The sequence below is a fragment of the Cajanus cajan genome, chromosome 6 (genome assembly GCF_000230855.2).
Source record: "Cajanus cajan strain Asha chromosome 6, NIPB_CcT2T_4, whole genome shotgun sequence".
Taxonomy (NCBI): Eukaryota; Viridiplantae; Streptophyta; class Magnoliopsida; order Fabales; family Fabaceae; genus Cajanus; species Cajanus cajan.
The window spans coordinates 53,479,438-53,501,844 of NC_138522.1; the positions used below are offsets into that span (position 1 = coordinate 53,479,438).

At 29.9% G+C, this 22,407-nt stretch overlaps 5 protein-coding genes across 5 annotated transcripts; 4 read left to right on the forward strand and 1 right to left on the reverse strand.

The window, feature by feature from the left end:
* Positions 1-5,299: 5,299 nt before the first annotated feature.
* LOC109795742 (UDP-glycosyltransferase 73C2) lies at positions 5,300-6,998 on the forward strand. The gene has a single exon (XM_020355274.3). The coding sequence runs from the start codon at positions 5,331-5,333 to the stop codon at positions 6,933-6,935; it is 1,605 nt and encodes a 534-aa protein (XP_020210863.2). The 5' UTR covers positions 5,300-5,330; the 3' UTR covers positions 6,936-6,998.
* A 4,059-nt stretch (positions 6,999-11,057) lies between these two features.
* LOC109794505 (UDP-glycosyltransferase 73C3) lies at positions 11,058-12,790 on the forward strand. Its single transcript, XM_020353948.3, has one exon. It carries the CDS (start codon positions 11,162-11,164, stop codon positions 12,617-12,619), a length of 1,458 nt encoding a protein of 485 aa, XP_020209537.1. The 5' UTR covers positions 11,058-11,161; the 3' UTR covers positions 12,620-12,790.
* Positions 12,791-14,980: 2,190 nt separating this feature from the next.
* LOC145958762 (uncharacterized) lies at positions 14,981-15,888 on the forward strand. Its single transcript, XM_083076297.1, has 3 exons — positions 14,981-15,156; positions 15,249-15,551; positions 15,880-15,888. The coding sequence occupies exons 1-3, from the start codon at positions 15,010-15,012 to the stop codon at positions 15,886-15,888; spliced, it is 459 nt and encodes a 152-aa protein (XP_082932423.1). The 5' UTR covers positions 14,981-15,009.
* On the forward strand, positions 15,504-17,498 carry LOC145959145 (uncharacterized). The gene is made up of 5 exons (XM_083077629.1): positions 15,504-16,225; positions 16,299-16,466; positions 16,534-16,638; positions 16,721-16,793; positions 16,874-17,498. Exons 1-5 carry the CDS (start codon positions 15,990-15,992, stop codon positions 17,042-17,044), a joined length of 753 nt encoding a protein of 250 aa, XP_082933755.1. The 5' UTR covers positions 15,504-15,989; the 3' UTR covers positions 17,045-17,498.
* On the reverse strand, positions 17,485-21,966 carry LOC109797193 (putative pectinesterase 14). The gene is made up of 5 exons (XM_020357149.3): positions 21,346-21,966; positions 20,007-20,178; positions 19,058-19,264; positions 17,868-18,115; positions 17,485-17,746 (listed from the first exon to the last, which is right to left on the reverse strand). The coding sequence occupies exons 1-5, from the start codon at positions 21,765-21,767 to the stop codon at positions 17,560-17,562; spliced, it is 1,236 nt and encodes a 411-aa protein (XP_020212738.1). The 5' UTR covers positions 21,768-21,966; the 3' UTR covers positions 17,485-17,559.
* Positions 21,967-22,407: the final 441 nt, after the last annotated feature.

Consider the following 22,407-nt stretch of genomic DNA (forward strand, 5'->3'; position numbering starts at 1 on the left):
AAAAAAGATTTTTCAATCTCAATTAAAAATTATAAAATCATGCATAAGTTGATCAACCCACAACAAACATTAAGTATAAGATAAAAATGATTAAATGAATAAGGACTTTATTGAATGAAAAACACAAAAAAAAATTTACATAAGTACAATAGTTACCTCAATCTCTAATAGTAAAGAACCCAGTCACTTATGACTAGGGATCACACAAAAGAAGAGGGTTTTTTTTTATTGTCCTATGATTACAAGAATACACCCACAAGAATTGTCTCTAAATTTTCTAAAATTATGCTTAGAAAAATATTGATACAAAGACCTTCATAGAGAACCTATTTTTATAACATTTTTAATAGACTTTTAAGTCAGATATGCTCGTTCTGAGCGTTCATGTGACTCGCCCTAAGCGAGCTTGTGTGTGCTTCTAGTGATGCTCTTTGTTCTAACTCGCTCAAAGTATCAAATGACTTGCTTTGAGTGAGTTGGTATGATCCACTAGGGTTGCTCTTTGATTTTCACTCACTCATAGCTCTCTTATGGTAGCTTTGAGTGAATTCCACTCACTTTAAGTAACCTATTCGCTTTAATTGAGCTGATATCATCTCTAGGATTGCTCTCTCACCAAGTTATGTTTAGAAAATTTGAGGCTTTAGGCGAATTTTATGAGTCATTCTTTTTTGGTAAACTAAGACATCTCTTAGTTAAAAACTAAGGACTAATCGTCTGAGGTACTAAGATTCATTAAAGAGATTGATCTCTCTCGATAGATAGTTTTCCATATACACTAATCAAAGATCAAACTTATAATCATATGCTTAAGACACAAAGTTATTTATCAATCATTTTGCACTTTATTAATTATGTTAGGAGTCATGCTCTAATATAATTCATCATATTTATTTATTTTTAACTTTTTGAACAATACAAATCTATTATGAAGATTTAATAATCAAATAATTTTAACATTTTATTTAATGATAATTTGTTCGATCATTATATTGTAATATATATAATTTATCTCAATCAAAGTTAAAAAATATATATTTAAAAAAAATTATTTTGACAATGACTCTAATTTTAAATATTTTTAATACTATTTTATTTACATGCATGTGAAAAAATCATTTTAATATAGTTAAATGTTTTAAATAAGAAATTAATTTGTTTTTGAGTATTTATTTCAATATTTTTAATTTATAAAAAAGTCAATATTACTAATACCAAGTTAATGTTCACCAAAACTTAAATTTATTTTAAATTAATATAATATATATTTTTCAATTTATTTGATTTTTAAATTTTCATTTATTAAGATTGATGTAAACAAAATTAAATGGACTTCTATTTTGATATTTGTTCAAATAAGTTAACTGTAAGAAAATAAATAAATTTAATATATAAAAAGTATCAATTAACAATTTAAATTAAAATAAATATTTTTAAATAACATATACAAAAATTTAAGGGGGCTAAGGTAGTGACCTCGCTCGCTTTTCCATTGTCACAATGCTCTGATTTAGTTTGTTTTGACTTGAAATTTGGTTACTCTGAACGAATAACAGTTATTTTATGTGGCTTAGAACGATAATTTTTTTTTAAGATTTATAACTTTTAAATTATTTTCTCTATATTATAACTTGACAAAAAATATATTAAAATACTTAATATTTAAATAATTAAATTTTAAAATAAAATTAACTGTATTTTGTAACCATATAGAAATCGTATGTATATATGACAATTATAAAAAAGTGTTAGAAGAATTCGAACTCTCACCCATGGGAAAGGTAAAAATTCTATCCATAACCTTAACTACTTGTGTCGATAGCCACATATCATTGTCCTTATTGTACATGCACATTAAAAGAATATGTAGAAGCATGTGAGATATTATTTATTGTAGAGAAAATAATTCAAATTTCTAAGTTCAAATCAATAAGATATTATTTGAATTTAAAATTATTATCTTCTCTTTAAGATTGATATTGTTAAGAATTGAAAATAATATATTTATTTTAAAGATTTATTTCCTCCTTTTGGTGTTAGGATGAAAGATAAATAAATAAAAGTTCTTAAGTTTAGAAGAATAATTTGATCAATAAAGAAAGTCATCACCTTAAATAAAAGAGAAGATCATATAAAGAAATAGTTTTACTTAATTTTGCCATAAAACTTATAAAAAATATTTCACAAGTTTTAACATAAAAATTGAAGAGAGATATTTCTCAAACATTGTAATATATTTTTAAGATAATAAAAATGTTATAAATATAAAATGAGATGTCAAGCCACATTAAATTAATTATATTTTTTTATGTTGACTTTTAATGCATTTTCAACATTTATGTACATAAAAGATGCATTAGCTAATATTCCCTCCTATATAACAAATACGAAAACTTCATACTTTTATATATTAATCATAAAGAATTATCATTTACAATATATTCTTTTAATGCATTAATAAAAAATATATATCATTTTCAATTTATATATTATTTTAAGAAAATTATAATAATAATAATCTAATATAAATTAAAATAATTCTCTTGGACAATACTATTTCTAGGGATTATTTTTCAAAAAAAGTATTTTTAACTATTTTTCTTCAAAGATACTATTTTAAAGAAATTTTTAACTTCTTGTCTCTTTAATTTTTCATTCAATTTTATTTTTAAATTAAATTTTAATATTTTAAAAATTATCAATAACTAAAAATGATTTTGTATCATAATATAACTTATTTAAAATAAAATTAAAATATAATTTATATTGCCAAAAATAATTTATTATAAATTTTAATTATAATATAAGTTCTATATATATTAAAATATTTATTTATTATAATTCTTCATTTTATAAAATAAAAATTAATCATGCACATTACTTGAACTAAAATACTTATAAGTATTGAATATCATTGGATAACTAATACGTCATTGGTCTTAGTGAAAGTGGATAGAATCTTTGTAAGCAAAATACCATATTCAAGTTTTATGATTGAAAAAATTGTAGCTTTATAATTTATCTATATATCAACTAGATGTAAGGAAGTATATTAAAAACAAAAACTAAAAAATCACATCATTAAAGATAAAATTATGATATAAAATATAATAATTAAGTAAAAGTTGCAAGTTAATTTTATAAGAATGAATTAGATTCAAGGTATCTTATATTTTAATATGATATTAGAGTCCATCTTATATCGATTAAAAAGATATCGATAAAATATTATAGGTAAACTTAACATAATATTGATAAAATTTAAACATACTTCTACCTACAAATATTTAGGATGGATAAAATCCTCATACTTGTACTTACATTATCCACTTGCTGTAAGCATAGTTTTAAAAACCGGACCGGTCATCGAACCGGTTAAGGTATTGGGTCAGTGGGTCAAAGGTTGAACCGGTGGGTCACTGGTTGAACCGCATGACTCAATTTTTATTTATTTATATTCAAAAATATTCATATTAAATATATTTATACTTATAAATTTTAATAAATTCATATCTTATTTTAAATTTAAATTTTTCTATCTTATTTAAAATTATTTTTATTTTGTAAAAAAATACATAAAAAATTACATGTTAAACGGTATATTAATACAAATTAAAAATATAAATAATATGTACATATATAATATACTTGCAATTAATATCACAAAATAATATATGTAATATTTACATAGATATTGAATTATTAAATATATAATTTAAAATTAATAATATACTATAAAAGTTTTTTAAGTTGTATATATTGCAAACAAATATATTAGAACAAGTAGTCATTGTTATATTTAATAAGACTCCTTGCTTTTTCATTAAGAGATTCAATTTTCATTATTATTTTTGTGATTTATGGTCCCTTAAAAAAATTTAAAAAAAAAAAGTGGTTGAACCGGTTTGACCCACCGGTTCACCGGTTGAACCGGAAAATTGACCGGTTCAATCCGGTTTGGAACGGGTCGACTGCATAACCGATCCAACTTCAGATTCGGACCGGCTGGACCACCGGTTCCCGGTCCAACTGGTCCGACCGGCCAGGTCGGTCCGGGTTTTAAAACACTGGCTGTAAGTAAAACCAAAAATAAAAAATAAAAAAATCTACCTATAAATGTTTAGCATAGATAAAACCCTTATAATATTATAAATTTATTGTTATCAGATTTATTATATTAAACCAGAATTCACCTTAAAATATCTAATTATTAAATATTTCATTTGTTTAGAAAAGCGCTTTTATTAATTTTTTAAAAAGAATTTATCAAAAATAAAAATTATTTTGCATCACACTATACATTATTTACCGTAAATATAAAATATAATTTATATATTAAAATAGTAATTATTATGAAATTTAGCTTTAAGATAATTTATATATTTACAAATATTCATTATTATGAATTTTAACTTTATAAAAATAAATATTTATCCTATATAAATCACAAATTAAAATACTAGTAACTATTAAAATGTTCTATCTATTTCTTAAAAAAAATTAATTTTAAACAAACGCCGGCTCATATATGTAAATTAACACATAAAAGAGAAAAAGGAAACATAAATATAATCATGAATTGTCCCAAAAGAAAAAGGATATAATCAATGAATAGTAATAATAAGAAAAGAAACAGAGAAAAATAATAAGTATTAATAGATTTGTTTTTTTTAGCTTAAAAGTATTCATATATCATTATTGTAAATGGGCAGTGATACATGATAACCATCTTACTAGTTGATAAGACAGAAGAAAAAAAGAGAGATTGGTTCCACAAATACTTACTCGGTACAAATTAGGTGCTGGCCGGCATTATTCTCAATCTAATTATTACTCTCATAACCGGCTTGCCATCGACAAAGAGAGACACGACAATACGTAAAAATAAAAATTTCCAACTTCATGTATTTGTTCCAACAGATGATACACAAAACAAAACAGACAAAATATAAGGAAATTTTCATTGCACTGTCCCACAATCCAACGTAATTGTGTATCTGTAGCCTCAGTTTAGGCTCTTACATCACCAATAGAGCCATGTATGATGCATATAAAAACCCTAATAACTACAACTTAATTGTGTAAATAAATAAATATCAAGACCTCTTTCTTTCATTGGGCAGTGACCTCTCTCTTTCAATAAATGGTGACTTCCTCTCTTATAACGGGGACTAATCACATAATAATACTCCCTATTTATCCCTAGTTATAATAAAGATAAAATGATAATTCCTTAACAATTTTTCATTCATGACTTTTGTTTAATATTGGAAATTTCTGATTGATTTTCCAAAAAAAAAACAAATAGACAAGAGACAAGGAAATTTTAAATGCACCGTTTCATAATCCAACGTAATTGTGTATATGTAGGCGCTTGCATCACCAATAGAGCCATGTTAGATGCATATAAATACCCTAATAAACAAGTTGAAGGGAATTCATCGCATACCATTCAACAACTAGTGAGAATGGCACCCCAAGAACAGCAACTCCACTTTGTCTTGTTTCCATTGATGGCTCAAGGCCACATGATACCCATGATGGACATTGCTAAAATATTGCTGCACCGCAATGTTATTGTGACAGTAGTCACAACGCCACATAATGCAGCTCGTTTCACTTCAATTTTTGATCGTTATATTGAATCTGGTTTTCAAATCAGATTAGCTCAACTTCAATTCCCGTGCAAAGAAGGTGGAGTACCAGATGGATGCGAGAATCTTGATATGATACCTTCACTTGGCATGGCCGCGACTTTCTTCAATGCAACAAACTTTCTACAACAACCAGCAGAGAAACTGTTTGAAGAGTTAACACCGCCACCAAGCTGCATAATCTCTGATATGTGTTTACCATATACAAACCACGTTGCTAGAAAATTTAATATTCCCAGAATTTCTTTCGTAGGAGTAAGTTGCTTCTATCTCTTTTGCGTGTCTAATATACAAATCCATAATGCTATGAAGGGCGTAACTACTGAATCGGAGTACTTTGTTGTGCCTGGTATCCCTGACAAAATTGAAACGACTATAGCTCAGACAGGACTAGTAATCAATGAAAGCATGAAACAGGTTTCTGATGCAATATTTGCAGTTGAAACGACAGCTTATGGGATGATCATGAATTCTTTTGAAGAGCTGGAGGCAGCATATGTAGAGGGATACAAGAAGATGCGAAACGATAAAGTGTGGTGTTTCGGACCACTATCATATAGTAACAAGGATCACTTGGATAAGGCTCAAAGAGGTAAAAAGGCCACCATCGACGAGTGCCACTTGAAATGCTGGCTTGAATGTCAAAAGCTAGGGTCTGTCATGTATGCATGCTTTGGAAGCCTATGTAATTTAATACCTCAACAGTTGATAGAGCTTGGTTTAGCCTTAGAAGCATCAGAAAGACCCTTCATTTGGGTTATCAGGGAAGGAAGTCAATCAGAAGCATTGGAAAAATGGATCAAGGAAGATGGATTTGAGGAAAGGACCAATGGTAGAAGCCTTCTGATTCGGGGTTGGGCTCCTCAGTTGTTAATATTATCTCACCCTGCTATTGGAGGCTTCATAACACACTGTGGTTGGAACTCTACCTTAGAAGCAATATGTGCTGGGGTGCCAATGATTACATGGCCACTATTTGGGGATCAGTTTTTGAATGAAAGTTTAGTTGTGAATGTACTAAAAGTTGGAGTAAAGGTTGGGGTGGAGAGTCCTGTTACATGGGGCAAAGAAGAGGAAATTGGTGTGCTGGTGAAGAAGGAAGATGTTGAAAGGGCAATAATAGTGTTAATGGATGAGACAAGCGAAAGTAAAGAAAGAAGAAAAAGGGTAAGAGAGCTTGCAGAGAAGGCTAAAAGGGCTGTAGAGAAAGGGGGATCCTCTCATTCCAATGTAACCTTGCTTATCCAGGATATCATGCAAAAAATCAAACGAGATGCATGATAATATATATCACATGCTATAAATCAATAAAATAAAAGACCACACTAGTAGTTTTTTTCTTAATTATCTGCTATCTTTTGAATGGTGTACCACGACCTATTCCAAACTTATTCATAAGTTGTGATACCATCTTCATAGGCAATTATTTTGTTTCAACAGCACTGAATATGCAATCTACCATTGCTCTCTAATTTTTAGTATTCCCGCAAATTGATTATATTTCTTGTAAAACTCGACGTCAACAGCAGGATGTAAATTGATTCGTCCAGAGAAAATTATAATGTAATTTTCATTTGAGTAACGATGCGTGTACAAGAAAACTAGTAGTATATACAAACACTTGTTAATGCCAACTAGATAGGACTGCGTCAATTTTATTTTATCTACATTTTTGACGAAGGTACGTGTACTTTCTTTCAAAAAAAAAAAAACAACAAAAAAGGAGTTTTTAGTTTTAGTGATTTGCAATAGTCTACAGTACAATTATCTGCGTGGTGTTTAATCTTAAAAAAAAAATACTGAGACAGATGTAAATATGAAAAAGGAAATTTTTTTTAGAACAAATACAGTACAACTGTGAGTTTTTTTTTTTTTTTTTCTTTCAAACTACTCACAAGACTAACATATTACCACTTGTTATAGACCTCTCTCATTCCCACACTCACCCCCAGGGACGGAGCCAGGATTTCAATACTGGGGGGCCGAGAATTGGAATGATCAAATGAGGCGCTACATTTTTTTTTAAAAAAAAAAATTCCAAAGTGATACCACATAGCAGGCCGTACCAGAAGTCCAAAAGTTGAATAAAAAAATAAATTTGGGTTATTCATTTAATTATACATATGAGTTTATATTAAAAATAGGGGGTGCCATATAGTAATATATATGTATATAAAAAAAAATTAAAATTGTTGGGGGGGCCGTGGCACCCGTAGGTCCCCCCTTGGCTCCGTCCTTGCTCACCCCCTCTTCGAAAAACTATTAGATAGTTTTAAACTTCATTTTCCACTTTTCTATCTTTCTCTTTATCACAAAGGGTGGGATAGCTGGCCCCAAGATTTAACGCGGCTGCATACACAAGGCAGGATTCGAACCCCTGACCTTGCTTAAGCGTGAATCCCTACCGCTGAACCACACGCTTGGGGTTATAGAAAATTATAGTTGAAAGATCACATTATAAATATTAATTTTATTTTTTTTTACTGAGATTAGTTATCTCTCACACTTTCAATTTTGTTAATAAAAAAATATAATTAAAAAATCACATTATAATTATTAATGAAACTTTTAACTGAGATTATCACCAATAAAAATATGTAAGTACTTTTGTTTTTAATTAAATTATTTCATGTTAAAATTTATTAACTAGAATATTAAAATTCATTTAAAATATTAAAAATATCAAATTTGCTCCTCTTTAAACTTTAAGATCTTGTCTCTTGTATAAAACTTACTCTTTTTTAAGTTATAGATATGAAGTATTTACATATTTTTATTGGTGATAATCTCAGTTAAAAGTTTCATTAATAATTATAATGTGATTTTTTAATTATATTTTTTTATTAACAAAATGGAATTGAAAGTGTGAGAGATAACTAATCTCAGTAAAAAAAATAAAATTAATATTTATAATGTGATCTTTCAACTATAATTTTCTATAACCCCAAGCGTGTGGTTCAGCGGTAGGAGTTGATCCATGCCTTGTGTATGCAGCCGCGTTAAATCTTGGGGCCAGCTATCCCACCCTTTGAGGTGCCTCCAACGTAGCAGGAGATTAGTCACTGCTGTCGGCCCTGGATACTCCAGGGACGATATGTTTTTACATTTTACCATACTCAATATGTTTTTGGAAGGAAGTTATTATATTGAGTCGACAAAAATATTAAAAAAAAATGAAGAGAAAACAACTATTAAAAAATAACTAGATAAAATGGAATACTGTGTCTCGCTGTTATTTTTAAAAAGTTAAAGAATTAATAAAAAAATAGATAATAAAATAAAAATGGGACGGTTGTATATATTAATAAGTGTAAAAAAGTTTGAAGAATATGGATACCAAAATAATTTACCTCCTTTATTGATAGTTTTAATAATTAGAGGAAAAAAGAGACACCTTGTGACTCTTAATGTTTATTTTAAAAAAACAACTCAAAATAAAAGATAATGGAATATAGGTGATTATTAAAAGAAACTAATAGTTATTACACTTTTTTTAATATAATGATTTAACAAATGTGGAATCTAAGGTAGTTATTAAAAAAAATTTCTCTTTTTATATTATATATATATATATATATATATATATATATATATATATATATATATCATTTTATAATCTACCTAATATATTGTTGATTAGAAGGGTGATATTGTATAATTGAGTAGGCAAAAATATTAAAAAGCAAAATGAAGACAAAACTCTACTCCTTATATATTAAACACTATCGACAATTTTGTCTGAAAGTATTTAAGAAATTATTCTTTGACATTAGGAATTTTCTTAACTTATTTAATTAAATTTCACATTTATTTATGAAATAATTTTTTATATTTTTAAAATAAATTATCAATAGATAAAAATAATTTATTGCTACAAAATAAATTAATTATCTTAAATATAAAATATAATTTAGGCTAAATTATATTTTTGATCATTTATTTGTTAAAATGTTTATTTTAGTCATTTATCTTTTATATTTAGGTCAATTTGTTTCTTTTAAAAAAATAATAAATTTTAATTTTATGACACAATTATTAATCAATTTTCAAGTTGTTTAAGATATGGTAACATTAAATTTGATTATATAAGAACTATGAAATTCAATTGACATTTAAATTTCAAAGGACTATGAACATAGTTATATTTTATGAGTTTTCAATTGCCTTAAACTCATTTTATGCAATTTTTACTATATTTGTAACACTTTTTTTTATTTGAATTTCAGTTGTGTTTGATAGTTTCATATAAGTGAATTTAATTAGATGAATTTCAAGTTTTTAATTAATCAAAAAATGATCTAAAATCATATCTCAATATTAAAAATAAATCAATTTAAAAGGATTAAATTGGTCTAAATTTAAAAGATAAAAGATCAAAATAAATATTTTAAAAATAAAAAATAAAAGTAAATCTAACAAAGATAAAATACCAAAAATATAATTTATATATTTAAAATATCTATTTATTTAAATTTTAAATATAATATATAAAATAAAATAAAATATTTATTTGTATATATAATTTATTATAAATTTTAGTTATACATAATAAATATTTAACTTATAAAATACACAAATTAAAATGACAATAATTATTGAAAGTAATGTCTTTTTTCCTAATAGTTATAGATAATTATTTAGTGAATGGATTACATACTGAATTACTAGTCAATAACATTTTAATATGTGTCATATAGAGACCAAATATTTATTGTCTATAATAATTAAAACTTCTAATAATATATATATATATATATATATAAAGAATATATTTAAATATATAAATTATATTAAAATTTTATATCAATAAATATTTTTAAACATATAAACTATATTTTAAATTTTTGATAAATTATTTATATTATAATACAATATTATTTTTATTTAATGATAATTTATTTTAAACTATTAAAATTTAATTTACAAATAATAATTAAATTAGATAAATTAAAAAAAAATGTTAAAGCTCTCTCAATTTTATTTTTTAAAGCTATCTATTTGTATTTAATATATAAAAAATTATAGCTGAACAACTTAAAATTTAAAAAATGTCATTGATTTTTTTTTTATGTATAATAATAATAAAAAGGGTTGTTCTGGTATTTATATTTTTGGATAGTTTTACTTTTATAATGATTATTTTGAAAATTATAATTTTTTTTATTCTTTCTTGTAAATTTCACTCCATAAATGTATGTATTTTTAATATTTAATAATCATTACTATTATACATACTTTATTATTTATTATTTTTTAAATATAATTCACATAGGCCCGTAAATACAATATTCGCCTTCCGAACAAAAAGTTGAAAGCACAAAGGTGGCCGCAGAATGCGAAGAAAGTTAGTTGCGTGATCCGAAGATATCAGAATAAGAAAGAAGTTGGTTACCTTATATTTTGTCACCGTATAAAGAAGACTGATATTTGCGTGTGCACTCACCTTCATATTTTTCTTGTACTGAATTGAAGGCCTCACTCTTTGGATTCACTCATTCTTCCACTTCATGGCTTCGCAAACTCACCACCCACACTTCCTTCTTCTTCCCTTAATGTCCCAAAGCCATCTCATTCCCTTCACACAGATGGCCAAATTACTCGCCACCAATGGAGTTTCTGTCACCATTGTTCTCACACCCCTTAACGCAACCAGGTTCAACATGGTCATTGACCAAGCAAAAGCTTTAAACCTCAAAATCCAGTTCCACTTGCTACCCTTTCCTTCCGCAGAAGCAGGTTTACCAGAAGGGTGTGAAAACATGGACACACTTCCTTCCCTTCAGTACAACCACTTGTTCTTCGCTGCTTCCAATATGCTGAAAGAACCACTTGAAAAATGGCTCTCAGAGTTGGAAACACTACCCACATGCATCGTTTCCGACATATGTTTACCTTGGACAACAAACGTTGCATCCAAGTTCAACATACCGAGGGTTGTCTTCCACGGAATCTCGTGCTTCTCCCTCTTGTGCTCACACAACATTAGCCATTCCGAGGTGCATGAAAACGTCGGCACCTCAATGTCTAAGCCATTCGTGGTGCCTGACTTGCCTCACACAATTGAACTCACCAAGGCACAGTTGCCTGAGGCAATGAATCAGAACACAAAGGCTTGGAAACACGCCATTGATCAATTCAAAGCCGCTGAACTTTCCGCTGAAGGGATATTGGTGAACACTTTCGAGGAGTTGGAGAGCATGTACGTGAGAGGGTACGAGAAAGTGGTAAGAAAAATTTGGTGCATAGGACCACTTTCTTTGCATGACAAGTTAATCTTAGACAGGTTTGGGAGAGAAGATAATCATAATAAGACCTCAACGGATGAAACTGAATTATGTTTAAATTTTCTTTCTTCCAAAAAGCCTTGTTCTGTGGTTTATGCCTGTTTTGGAAGCTTGTCTCGGATTAGGGCTTCACAGCTGAAGGAGCTTGCTTTGGGGTTGGAAGCATCAAGCCATCCATTTATTTGGGTGATTGGGAAAAATGATTGTTGCGAAGAGATAGAGAAATGGTTAGAAGAAGAGAGTTTTGAAGAGAGGAATAGAGGAAGGGGTATCATAGTTAGAGGATGGGCACCACAGGTTGAGATATTATCACATCCTTCAACTGGTGGGTTCTTATCACATTGTGGTTGGAACTCCGCACTGGAAGCGGTTTCTGCAGGGGTCCCTATGATTGCTTGGCCAATGATTGCGGAGCAGTTCTTGAATGAGAAGCTCATTGTGGAAGTGCTGAAGATTGGTGTGGGGATTGGAGTTGAAGCTGGGGAAGTGTTGGTGAAGAATGAGGATGTGAAGAAGGCTATTGAGCAGGTCATGGAGCAAGGTGGGGATGGGGAACACAGAAGGAACAGAGCTAGAGAGATGAAAGAAAAGGCTCATAAGGCTGTTCAAGATGGTGGATCATCAGCTTCAAATTGCAAATTATTTCTCCAAGATATTTTGGGGATGTTACATAATTCATAGCAATGTAGTCATAGCTCCAGCGGTTAAGTTTATCATCTTTATTTTTTATCAGAAAATAAATCTGTTTGGTTTATTTGTTGAATAAATTAGTCATAGACCCATTAGGTTTATTTAATACTGCTTTCCTCCTGAGTATAAGAAGTTTTAATAAAAATTGGCTTTTCATGAGAATTCTTTATAGTGTTTTTGATGGGAGATTTTTACGGAGTAATTTAAATTTTTTTTTTTTGAAGGATTTTAAATGTTTTGGTGTAAAATATTTTATTTGAATGGTGAATTTACAAAAAAACTTAAAATTTAAATATTTGTAAAAAAATTTTAAATTATAAAATTTTAAATTCTTTAAAAAAAATATAAATTTTAAAATTCTTCTTTCTCTTTTTTTTCTTATCTTTCTCTCTTTTCTCTTTTAAAATCAGCATAAAAATATTAATTTTTAATTATTAAATAATTAAAGTTATTTTTTAAATTATTAAATATTATTTAATAATATTTTAATAATAAATATTTAGTTTTATAAAATAAAATCTTAAAATTTTAATATATATATATATATATATTAATTCAATTTTATTTATGGCAGAAATTAAATTATTTTATTTAAATTTAAAATTTGAATTGACTTATCTAAATAAAATATTTAAAAAAATAATATAAATTAAAATAAAAAATTTTAAAGTCTTTGAATTTATAAAATTTCTCATCCAAACATATCATTAAGTTCTGTTTTGAATTAATTATGTTTTTATCAATGTATTCGTATATGATTATTTTAGAAATTTTGAGTAAATAAATTATAAATACTATAAATTAATCATATAATTTCTTAATTTCATTTTATATGAGAGAAAATGATCAGCAATGCTTTAACAAGGTAAAATGTTTCTTTCACTAGTGCAAAAAGAGGCTTTTACGTCACCTAAATGACGTCGGAACAAGGCCCACCGACGTTATAAAAATGCGGTGGCAGAATAGTAAATAATGGGAACTAACTTACGTCGGACAGAGGGGGTCCGACGTAAATTATCCCATTAATGTCAGAGCTCTCACTGTCCGACGTAAATTTATGTCGGACCGCAGTAGTCCGACATAAATTTACGTCGGACAGTGAGAGCTCCGACGTTAATGGGATAATTTACGTCGGGCCAACCCTCACCCGACGTAAATATGCCCCTAAAAGCAAACGCGCACTCCACCTTTCATTCCCGCGCTCCCTGTTTAGAAACTAATAATCCATTTTCTCTCAATCTCTAAGTCTCTCAGTGCGTTTGTTTCTACACTGGACGTTTGTAACTCTCTAAGTGTCTGCACATTACACATTTGAGGTTAGTTTCTTATCTACGCAAATTTTTTTTATTTTCTGCTATTTAGTCATCTGGAACGGCCCGTTCTCCTTGCAGAACGGTCCGTTCTCCTTGCAGAACGGCCCGTTCTGCATGTAGTACAGGCCGTTCTGTTTGCAGAACGGGTCGTTCTGCTTAAATTTTTTGTATTGTAAATTGTTTATCTGGAACGGCCCGTTCTGATTTTAGTATGGGCTGTTCCAGATAGGTTTCTGTTTGTGTATTATTTGTTTTTTTATTAGTTATTTTGTTGCTATATTGTTATTATCTTTTTTACTTTATTTGTCTATTCAGTTAATTCATTATTTTAATAATAAAAGTTTAATTTTTTCAGGATTATGGAGGATTCTGGGTCTGGCAGTGGAATGAGGGAAGGTAGATCTGTCACCCGATTGTCTGGGTTGACAGCTGGACGCATTGCCAAGGAGAGGACACCGGTTGAGGTGGATCCTCATTCTGGCAAGGCATCAGGCCCAAATGCTGCCAAGTTTAAGAGCTATTTGGGAGTCCTAGCTCGACGACATGTTTCTATTATCATTCCATCATGGGATGACGTTCAGGAAGTTGACAAGAACCTCATGTGGCAGGATATTCAGGTATATACTTTCACATCCTTTGAATATTATATAACTTAAATACATTATTTATTAATTGTTGTTATTTTCATAGCAAAATTTTGACATTCCCAACACTGAGGTCATGAGGAGGAAGATGTTATCTGCCCTGGCCACCAGGTGGAGAGACTTCAAGACTTTCTTGACACGGGAGTATGTATTTGGAGAGCGACAAAATGAGACTCTCTGTCTAAAGTACCAGATCACTGATGAGGAGTGGATGCAATTTCGTGCCAATCGATTGGATCCTTCGTGGCAGGTTAGTTATTGATAACTCTTACATTGACACAAATACTTAAGGTATATTTTAATTAATCTTATTTTCTTTTTTGTATTATTACAGGCTAAAAGAATAGCTGCCCAAGAATGACAGGCCAAGAATGATGCACCCCATCTATTGTCAAGAGGGGGATATGAAAGAAAAAAAAAGGAAATGAAGAAGGATAGGGCAGAGGCAGCAGGGGTTGAGTCTGCTGACCGTGTGGAGTCACCTCCCCGCCATGAGATGTGGATAGCAGCCTGGACAAAATCGGATGGGCAAATGACTTCTGAGTCTGCAAGGGTCGTTGTTGATAAAATAGTAAGTAAAAATATACAAACTAAGACTCTTCATTTCAACTCATTTAATTCATAAGTGTAGTTTAGGGTATAATTATTGTTAATATGTTGTAGGAGGGTTTAGTTGAGCAGAGCACCCAGGGCTCATTTGTTTCCGATGGTCGGGATGATATCCTCACAACGGCCATAGGAAGGCCAGAGCACGGAGGCCGTGTGCGTGGTGTTGGTGGTTCTTGGAGCCACCGAGATTTCTTTGGTGCCCGATCATCGAGGAGCACTGTTGACTCTTGCAGTCAAGAGGTTATGCAGAGAATGGAGCAGAGATTGGAGATGCAGTTTGAAGAGAAATTGAAGAATATTCAAAAACAGTTTGAACAGAAGTTTGAACTTTTGGCTCGTTCTCAGCAACAGACTGCAGTTGCTCATGATGGTGTTCGAGTCAGCACTAAAGGGAGTTGTGCTGCTCCAGATCCCTCACCGGATCAGACTCACACTGATGTACCAAACCAGTGTGAGTTATATGTTGAGGATGACCCCCCACGGTTAGTGGCTATTGGCCGAGTATTTGAGGGTGGCTCAACCATCCATGGTGTCCCTCTACAGCCAGACTGGACACGGGTTGTGATTGACCAAGTTCAAGATGCTGCTGCTCCAGTGCCTTTGCCCAATACAGAGGTTCAACTAGTGGGGCAGGCAACCGGCACATTCTTAGCTTGGCCAAAACGTTTGGTCATGCCACTTTCAGCACAGGTAAAGGTAATTATATTATTGCTCTTTTATATTCTTATAATTCTATTATTGTTTAACTAATTGTGATTATTTCTTTAGGATTTTATCAATCGTGATAAGGAGGTCATGAGAGAACCTCATGTTGATGATGCTAATATCGCAGCAGCTGAGGATGATCCCATATCTAAGCTTCTAATCATATTACCACGATTAAAGAAGAAGCCAATTCAATTGCAGTGGGACATTAGAGTTTTTGGAGTTGATAGCGCTGTTGTTCCACTATACATATCTATGCCTGATGCATTAGAGATTGTTGGGGGAAACTCCATGTTAAATATTTCTATCATACAGCTGTGGGTCATGTAAGTCATATTTTCTTTTATGAGTCTAAATTTACAATAATTACATTTAACTTATAATAATTATTTGTGTTAGGTACATGGACAAATTGAGTGTGGAGCATGCACAAGCAGAAGTATATGGATTTATTGAGCCTCAATCCATCCAAAAATCAGGAAACACTCAGGTCCAGATCCAGCAATATATGCAAACATGGATGAGTGACTCAAGAAGAGATATATACATGGCTCCATACATTGACGGGTTAGTTTTTTAATTATTTTTTTAATCATGGTAATTTTATAACTGATTTGTTTGTCATACAATGTAGGTCTCATTGGCAGTTAATGGTAATCATTCCTAAGGAATACACCGTGGTGTGGTTTTGTTCACTACATCGAAAACCAAGCCACGAAATTAAATGCCAATTACAAGGGTAATTAAATTTTTTCATTATGTTTTAAAACTGTAATTATATATATTGGCTAATAACATTTGTTTTTATTTCAATTAATTAGAATCGTGTCTGGAGTTAATATTTTAAGTGGAAGAGCCAGATCATCAAAGTCATTGCATTTCATATACCCTAAGGTTAGCAAATTAATTCATATAGGCAATAATATTTAAATTTATTAACTTTGGAAATAATAGTTGTTTGTTTCTCATTTTAGTGTAATAGGCAACAAGACTCGTTTGAATGTGGCTATTACATCATGTATTGGATGAGAGCCATAATTTCTACGGGTATTATTGATTCTTGGGCGCATGTAATTCATATCAAATTTCTTAAAGGCCATAGTGGAGGAAGGTTCATCTCACTTCAACATTTCATGCTTAATTGAAGATATTATGAAGCATTAACTAATATATTAAATATGTGTTGTTACAGCTGGTGATTAATTATTTAGCGATCTTTGTTTTTCCTTGTGTCATTTTCTCATGGATAACTTATAATAAATAAAATAAAATAAACTTTTGGGTGCTAAGAAAAGTAAGAGACTACAATATTTTTTATGATAAAATATATGGTTGAGGTTGACCGTTTACATACATGTAAGTAACTGATATATTGTATACTTTTGGTCTTTCATTTGATCTGTTATGAAGGCTTATTATTATCAATTAATGTACTTTTCTTGTGTCTTGCAGAACAGCTATTTTATACTAATTTATGATTATTACATAAGAGAGTTCTTAGGTATAGACAGTGAGTTAATCATCCCTTTACAACTTGGTTTGAACTTTTGTTAGTTACTTCAAATGTACTCTATGAACAGCTGCATGAACAAAAAAAAAGACTTGATTATTGTGAAGATGTGTACATACATATTGAAGCAGTTGAGCTTTATTGTTTCCATTAGGTATATGAAGGGTTAATTAACATAGAGTTTTGAAAATAATTAAGAAGCCAATCATTTCCATCAATGTAGGAAATATCCATGTAGGAGTTAGCTTGGTAATCCGTGAGTTGCTTGGCATAAGAGACTCTGGATGTAAAATTTGCTCCAGGTCCAAGACAACGGTACTCCCCAAAGAAAACGCTCCTGCATGTGTTCAACCAAAAATATTAATAACGCTGTGTCAATCAAACCAGATAGGTGGTGATGAATAACATAGAAAAGCATAAAAAATTATAAGGAGATCGAAGAGATAGAGATCACAGACCGGTCTCTAGAGCGATCATTCCAATCGTTCCATCCATCAGGAGCTACGACATGAGACATATATGTTCTTGAGAAAACCACAGTGGCATAGGGTCCCCAAGCTCTTCCAAGCCACACTCTTCCACTCCCAACAATGCTACAATTCACAAAGGAAAACCCACTTGACTCATCCTCCGATTCCCTCCCTTGAGCGGTGATAGACCCGCTAATCTCATCCCCTTCTTTGGCCACACACTTTATGGTACAGTCCTACAAAATAAATTAGTATATTTAAAAAATAAATTAAAATCATTGAAAAATGAAAAAAATTGAGAAGGAATATAAAAACAAAATTCCGTCGTATTTTTATAGATATTAATTAATTAAGGACATATTTAACTCTTTTATAACATATTTAACAAAATTTCTTTACCAAAAAAAAAAAATATATATATTTAACAAAATTTTCGAATAAATTATATTTTAAAGGTATTACATATAAAAAGATTGTAAAGAAAACAATGGAGACTTACTAGAATGGCATCATGACATTATCATTTTGCCAAATACTCCTTCCTCTTCCTGTTCAAATCTTTTGATGTTTTAACCCTTGTGTTTTTTTTTTCTTCAAAACTATTAATGTTTTAAAAATGCCAAGTCTTCTTAAATTTTTGTTCACATATACCCTTATTTAATAATCATGAATTATTTTACAACTACTCCTATAATAAGTATTAAATGAAAGTAATTTAGAATAATACTAATTTATGGATAATATTAAAAAACATAAAATGTATATATTATCTTAAACACCAATAATTTTGCATTCGAATAAAATGATATTCATTTATATGAAAAATTATTAGCCATATCTCATATTTACGTTTTTTAACCTATAAAAATTAATTAATAATAATTTATTACATGTTATGTAAATGTTTGAGATTAGTTAATGCTCATGTGCTTAAGTTGTACTAAATAATTTCTCTCATTTATATACCTTCATAAAATATAACTTGTCCTTTAATTAATTAAAGCCGCCATCATGAGCATTATTACTTTCACCTAATCTTTCAATTATGATGGGGCCACTAAAATTAGAACCATGAATAAGGCATGATACTTGTGTGTTAATTTGTATATGTGGTAATGGATTGCGGTAGACAAGACTTACTTTAAAGGGAAGGTTGCATTTTTGTTTTTTGTTTTTACCTCGTAAAGTGATCTGGCACTTCCAAATATGAAATCAATGGATCCTTGGATAAAACATTCTTTAAAATAATGCCTCCCATTGTCATCATTGAGTGTGTCCTGCGCACCATAAAACCCACACCCATAGAAAGCAACTTGATCACCGGTAACTCTCAGTGCCACCGCTTGTGCCCCAACCACTCCTGGTGGCGGTGGAGGAGCCGTGTTCTTTTCACAGAATCAAAACGTGAAGATCTCGCAAGTCACAACGTATACATGGCAATAAATAACAATATAAATTGCACTAATGAGTAAGGATTTAATGAACATACACCATCTATGTTATGTTACATTTTTTTAGATTGTCAATCAATTTATATTAATGATGTGATATAAAATCATTTTCAAAAGACTCGTGCATGTAAGAGAGTTACTGAAATGTAATATAAAATCGTTTATTTCTTTTTATCTAATGTAAATTTCATTAATAAGTAAAGATTTAATAAACATGCATTTTCAGTGTAATGTGAAAGACTTTATTTTTCAATAGAACACATTGCTGATATGATTTTAAAAAATAATTATTATAAAAATTTATAAACTTAGCATTATATATATATATATATATATATATATATATATAATAGTTTATAATTAGATAACAGCCTTTAACTAATAAATAATGCAGTGAAGTTTTGTGAGAATATGATAATTCTTGTTTTTTCTAACCTTATACTAACCTACATAATTATTTAAAAAAAAAAATTACAGTACACTCTTTAAACATTAAACTAGTAATCCTCTTAATTATTTTAAAAAAATATTATACCGTGTTTTGCCGTAGCAGAAATGAATGTAAACGTTAAAAAGTATATTATAAGGGTTATGGTTAAGTATAATCTCACCAAGGCAAGCAAAACGTACTCATTGATCAAAGTAAGTAAACCAATTAAATTGCATGCTTAATTACCTTAAAGCTGATGTTGTAAGCAGTGAACTTAGTGGCAAAGATGGCAAAGGAGTAGCTATAGGAAGTCCCGCCGGTGGAATTTGCTGTGTCATTCCATTCTATGATTGTATTCAGATACCCTTGACCTTCAATTATCAAGTTTGTTTTGTTGGCCTGCACCACTACCTTCTCCCTGTAATATATATATATATATATATATATATATATATATATATATATATATATATATATGTGTGTAAAAAATATTTAAAGTGGATTTCTTCAGTATATATATATATATATATATATATATATTTTCATTTTACTCTTAATAACTATATAATCTCTAATAATCATATAAATTATCATAATAAATTTGTTATCTTTTCTCTTTTTTAATGGAAGCACATAGTATTTTTTTTCACTAGTATAATTGAAGTTCAATTAGTGTAGAAACTCATACGCTTAAGTAATTAGAAATTATCTTATATTTAATTTTAAAATTATTATTAAAAATATCAATAATTTTATTGTACATAATAAACTAGGATTAAATAATTATGTAAAGACTTTAACCTCTATACGCTAAATTTCGCAAATATACTCGAATCATTGTTTAAGAAGTATTTTTGGATTATACACCAATATTTTGGGTTGGGGAGGGGGAGGGCTTCACTTCAAGGACATTTAACTCAATTGATTCTATTTATATATAATAGAAAATAAAAATAAAAAATAAAGAAACTACTGTCACGCGTTCATTCTCCTTCCAACCATGTTCACAGTAACATATGTGATCATTTCCTAAAACAATCTGATTGAAAAACTACACCAGTTATTGATGTGAGCAAGAATCATTCAAGTATCTTCACCTAATAATTTAACCTTGCCTTTTAGGGGTAGTAAGTTCATGACATGGAGTAAGAACCTTTATGACCAATTATTTATCTAAAATTTAATCCCTTACTGCCTCCATTCTTACCAAAATTAAATTTTAACAAGGTAAATAAACCTGATCATTATTTACCTTCACTCTTAGAAGATTCATGTTCTGAGATGTGTAATGTAATATAAAATCATTCATTTCTTTTTACCTAATAATTTAAACTTTTAAAATTGTTATGTTTTAACAAATGAAATTGAATGACCCAAAAGGTGGAACTAGATTTGAGTAGAACTAAATTTTCGAGTTTGAGTTTTAAAAATAGAAAAATATAATTAAAAAGGATAATTATACTAAAGATGTTTAGTTAAATTCTCTAATAGAAACTATTATTCATCGATAAAATATGTAGATATTTAAAAAATATAGAGGTGATTAATAAGGGGAAAAGGATATAAAAAGTGAAGAGACAACAACCTGTATGTACCATTATCTATGATGATAAGGGTGGTATCAGAGCTGGATTCAGGAACAGCATCAACGGCTTTCTGCACGCTACTGAAGTTAGCACAACCCTGTAAGTCAACCGTTAAAACTTGACTCACATTATAGTCTTGAATAAGCCTTGAATTCCATTTGGACCCGTCACATTTTTCCTTATGGCTCCGGTGATGATGATGTCTCCTCCTAGCTACACTTGTTATCAGAGACACAAAGTCCTGAGCTCCACTAAACTTTATAATCTTGGTAAATATTTCAAGCTGGAAACTGAAACTATCTTGAGGGCTAATGGCCGTGTCAGAGGTCGGGGAAGGTGGCGGTGTTGTATAAAGAACAAATATGATTGAAATGAGAAAAATGACAAAGCCAGAAAGCCAAAGGGTTCTGTTGAATCCCATCTTTTAGCTTTATGATATGGTTACTGTATTTGTGTCACTTTGATTTGAGAAATGGGTTTGGGGTGGAGAGGAGAGTGAGGTAATGCTTTTATAATGTGCATGTGAAAAGGTTGTGTGTGTGCTAGTGATGCATGATTGGAGTGGCAGTTAAGAAATGTATGAGCTTGTGTCATGTCTAGCTAGGCGTGTAGAGATTATTACTAAAACCTTCTTTTGAAAGCATTATGGATCTCGGAAAGCTTTTTATGATATGACAAAGATACACAGGAATAGGATAGGAAGATGGACACGCTAAGTCATTGCACAAAGATTGAAAACAAATGAAGGTCCATTCATTATTGGGGCTGTGTAACCAAGCTATCACTAGTACACAAAAGGTCTTTTATGTCGGATATTTTGAGTCTTTTACGTCGGAACTTTCCGACATTAATACGGGAGACGTAAATTTACGTCGCCTCTAAAACGCGACGTAAATTTACGTCAGACATTATCCTAGCCCGACGTAAAAAGGGACAAAAAGCATGTCATAATTTTACGTCGGACATGGCTTGTTTGACGTAAATTTACGTCGGCCATTGCAAGGCCCGACTTAAATTTACGTCGGACAAGCCATGTCCGACGTAAAATTATGGGTTTTTTT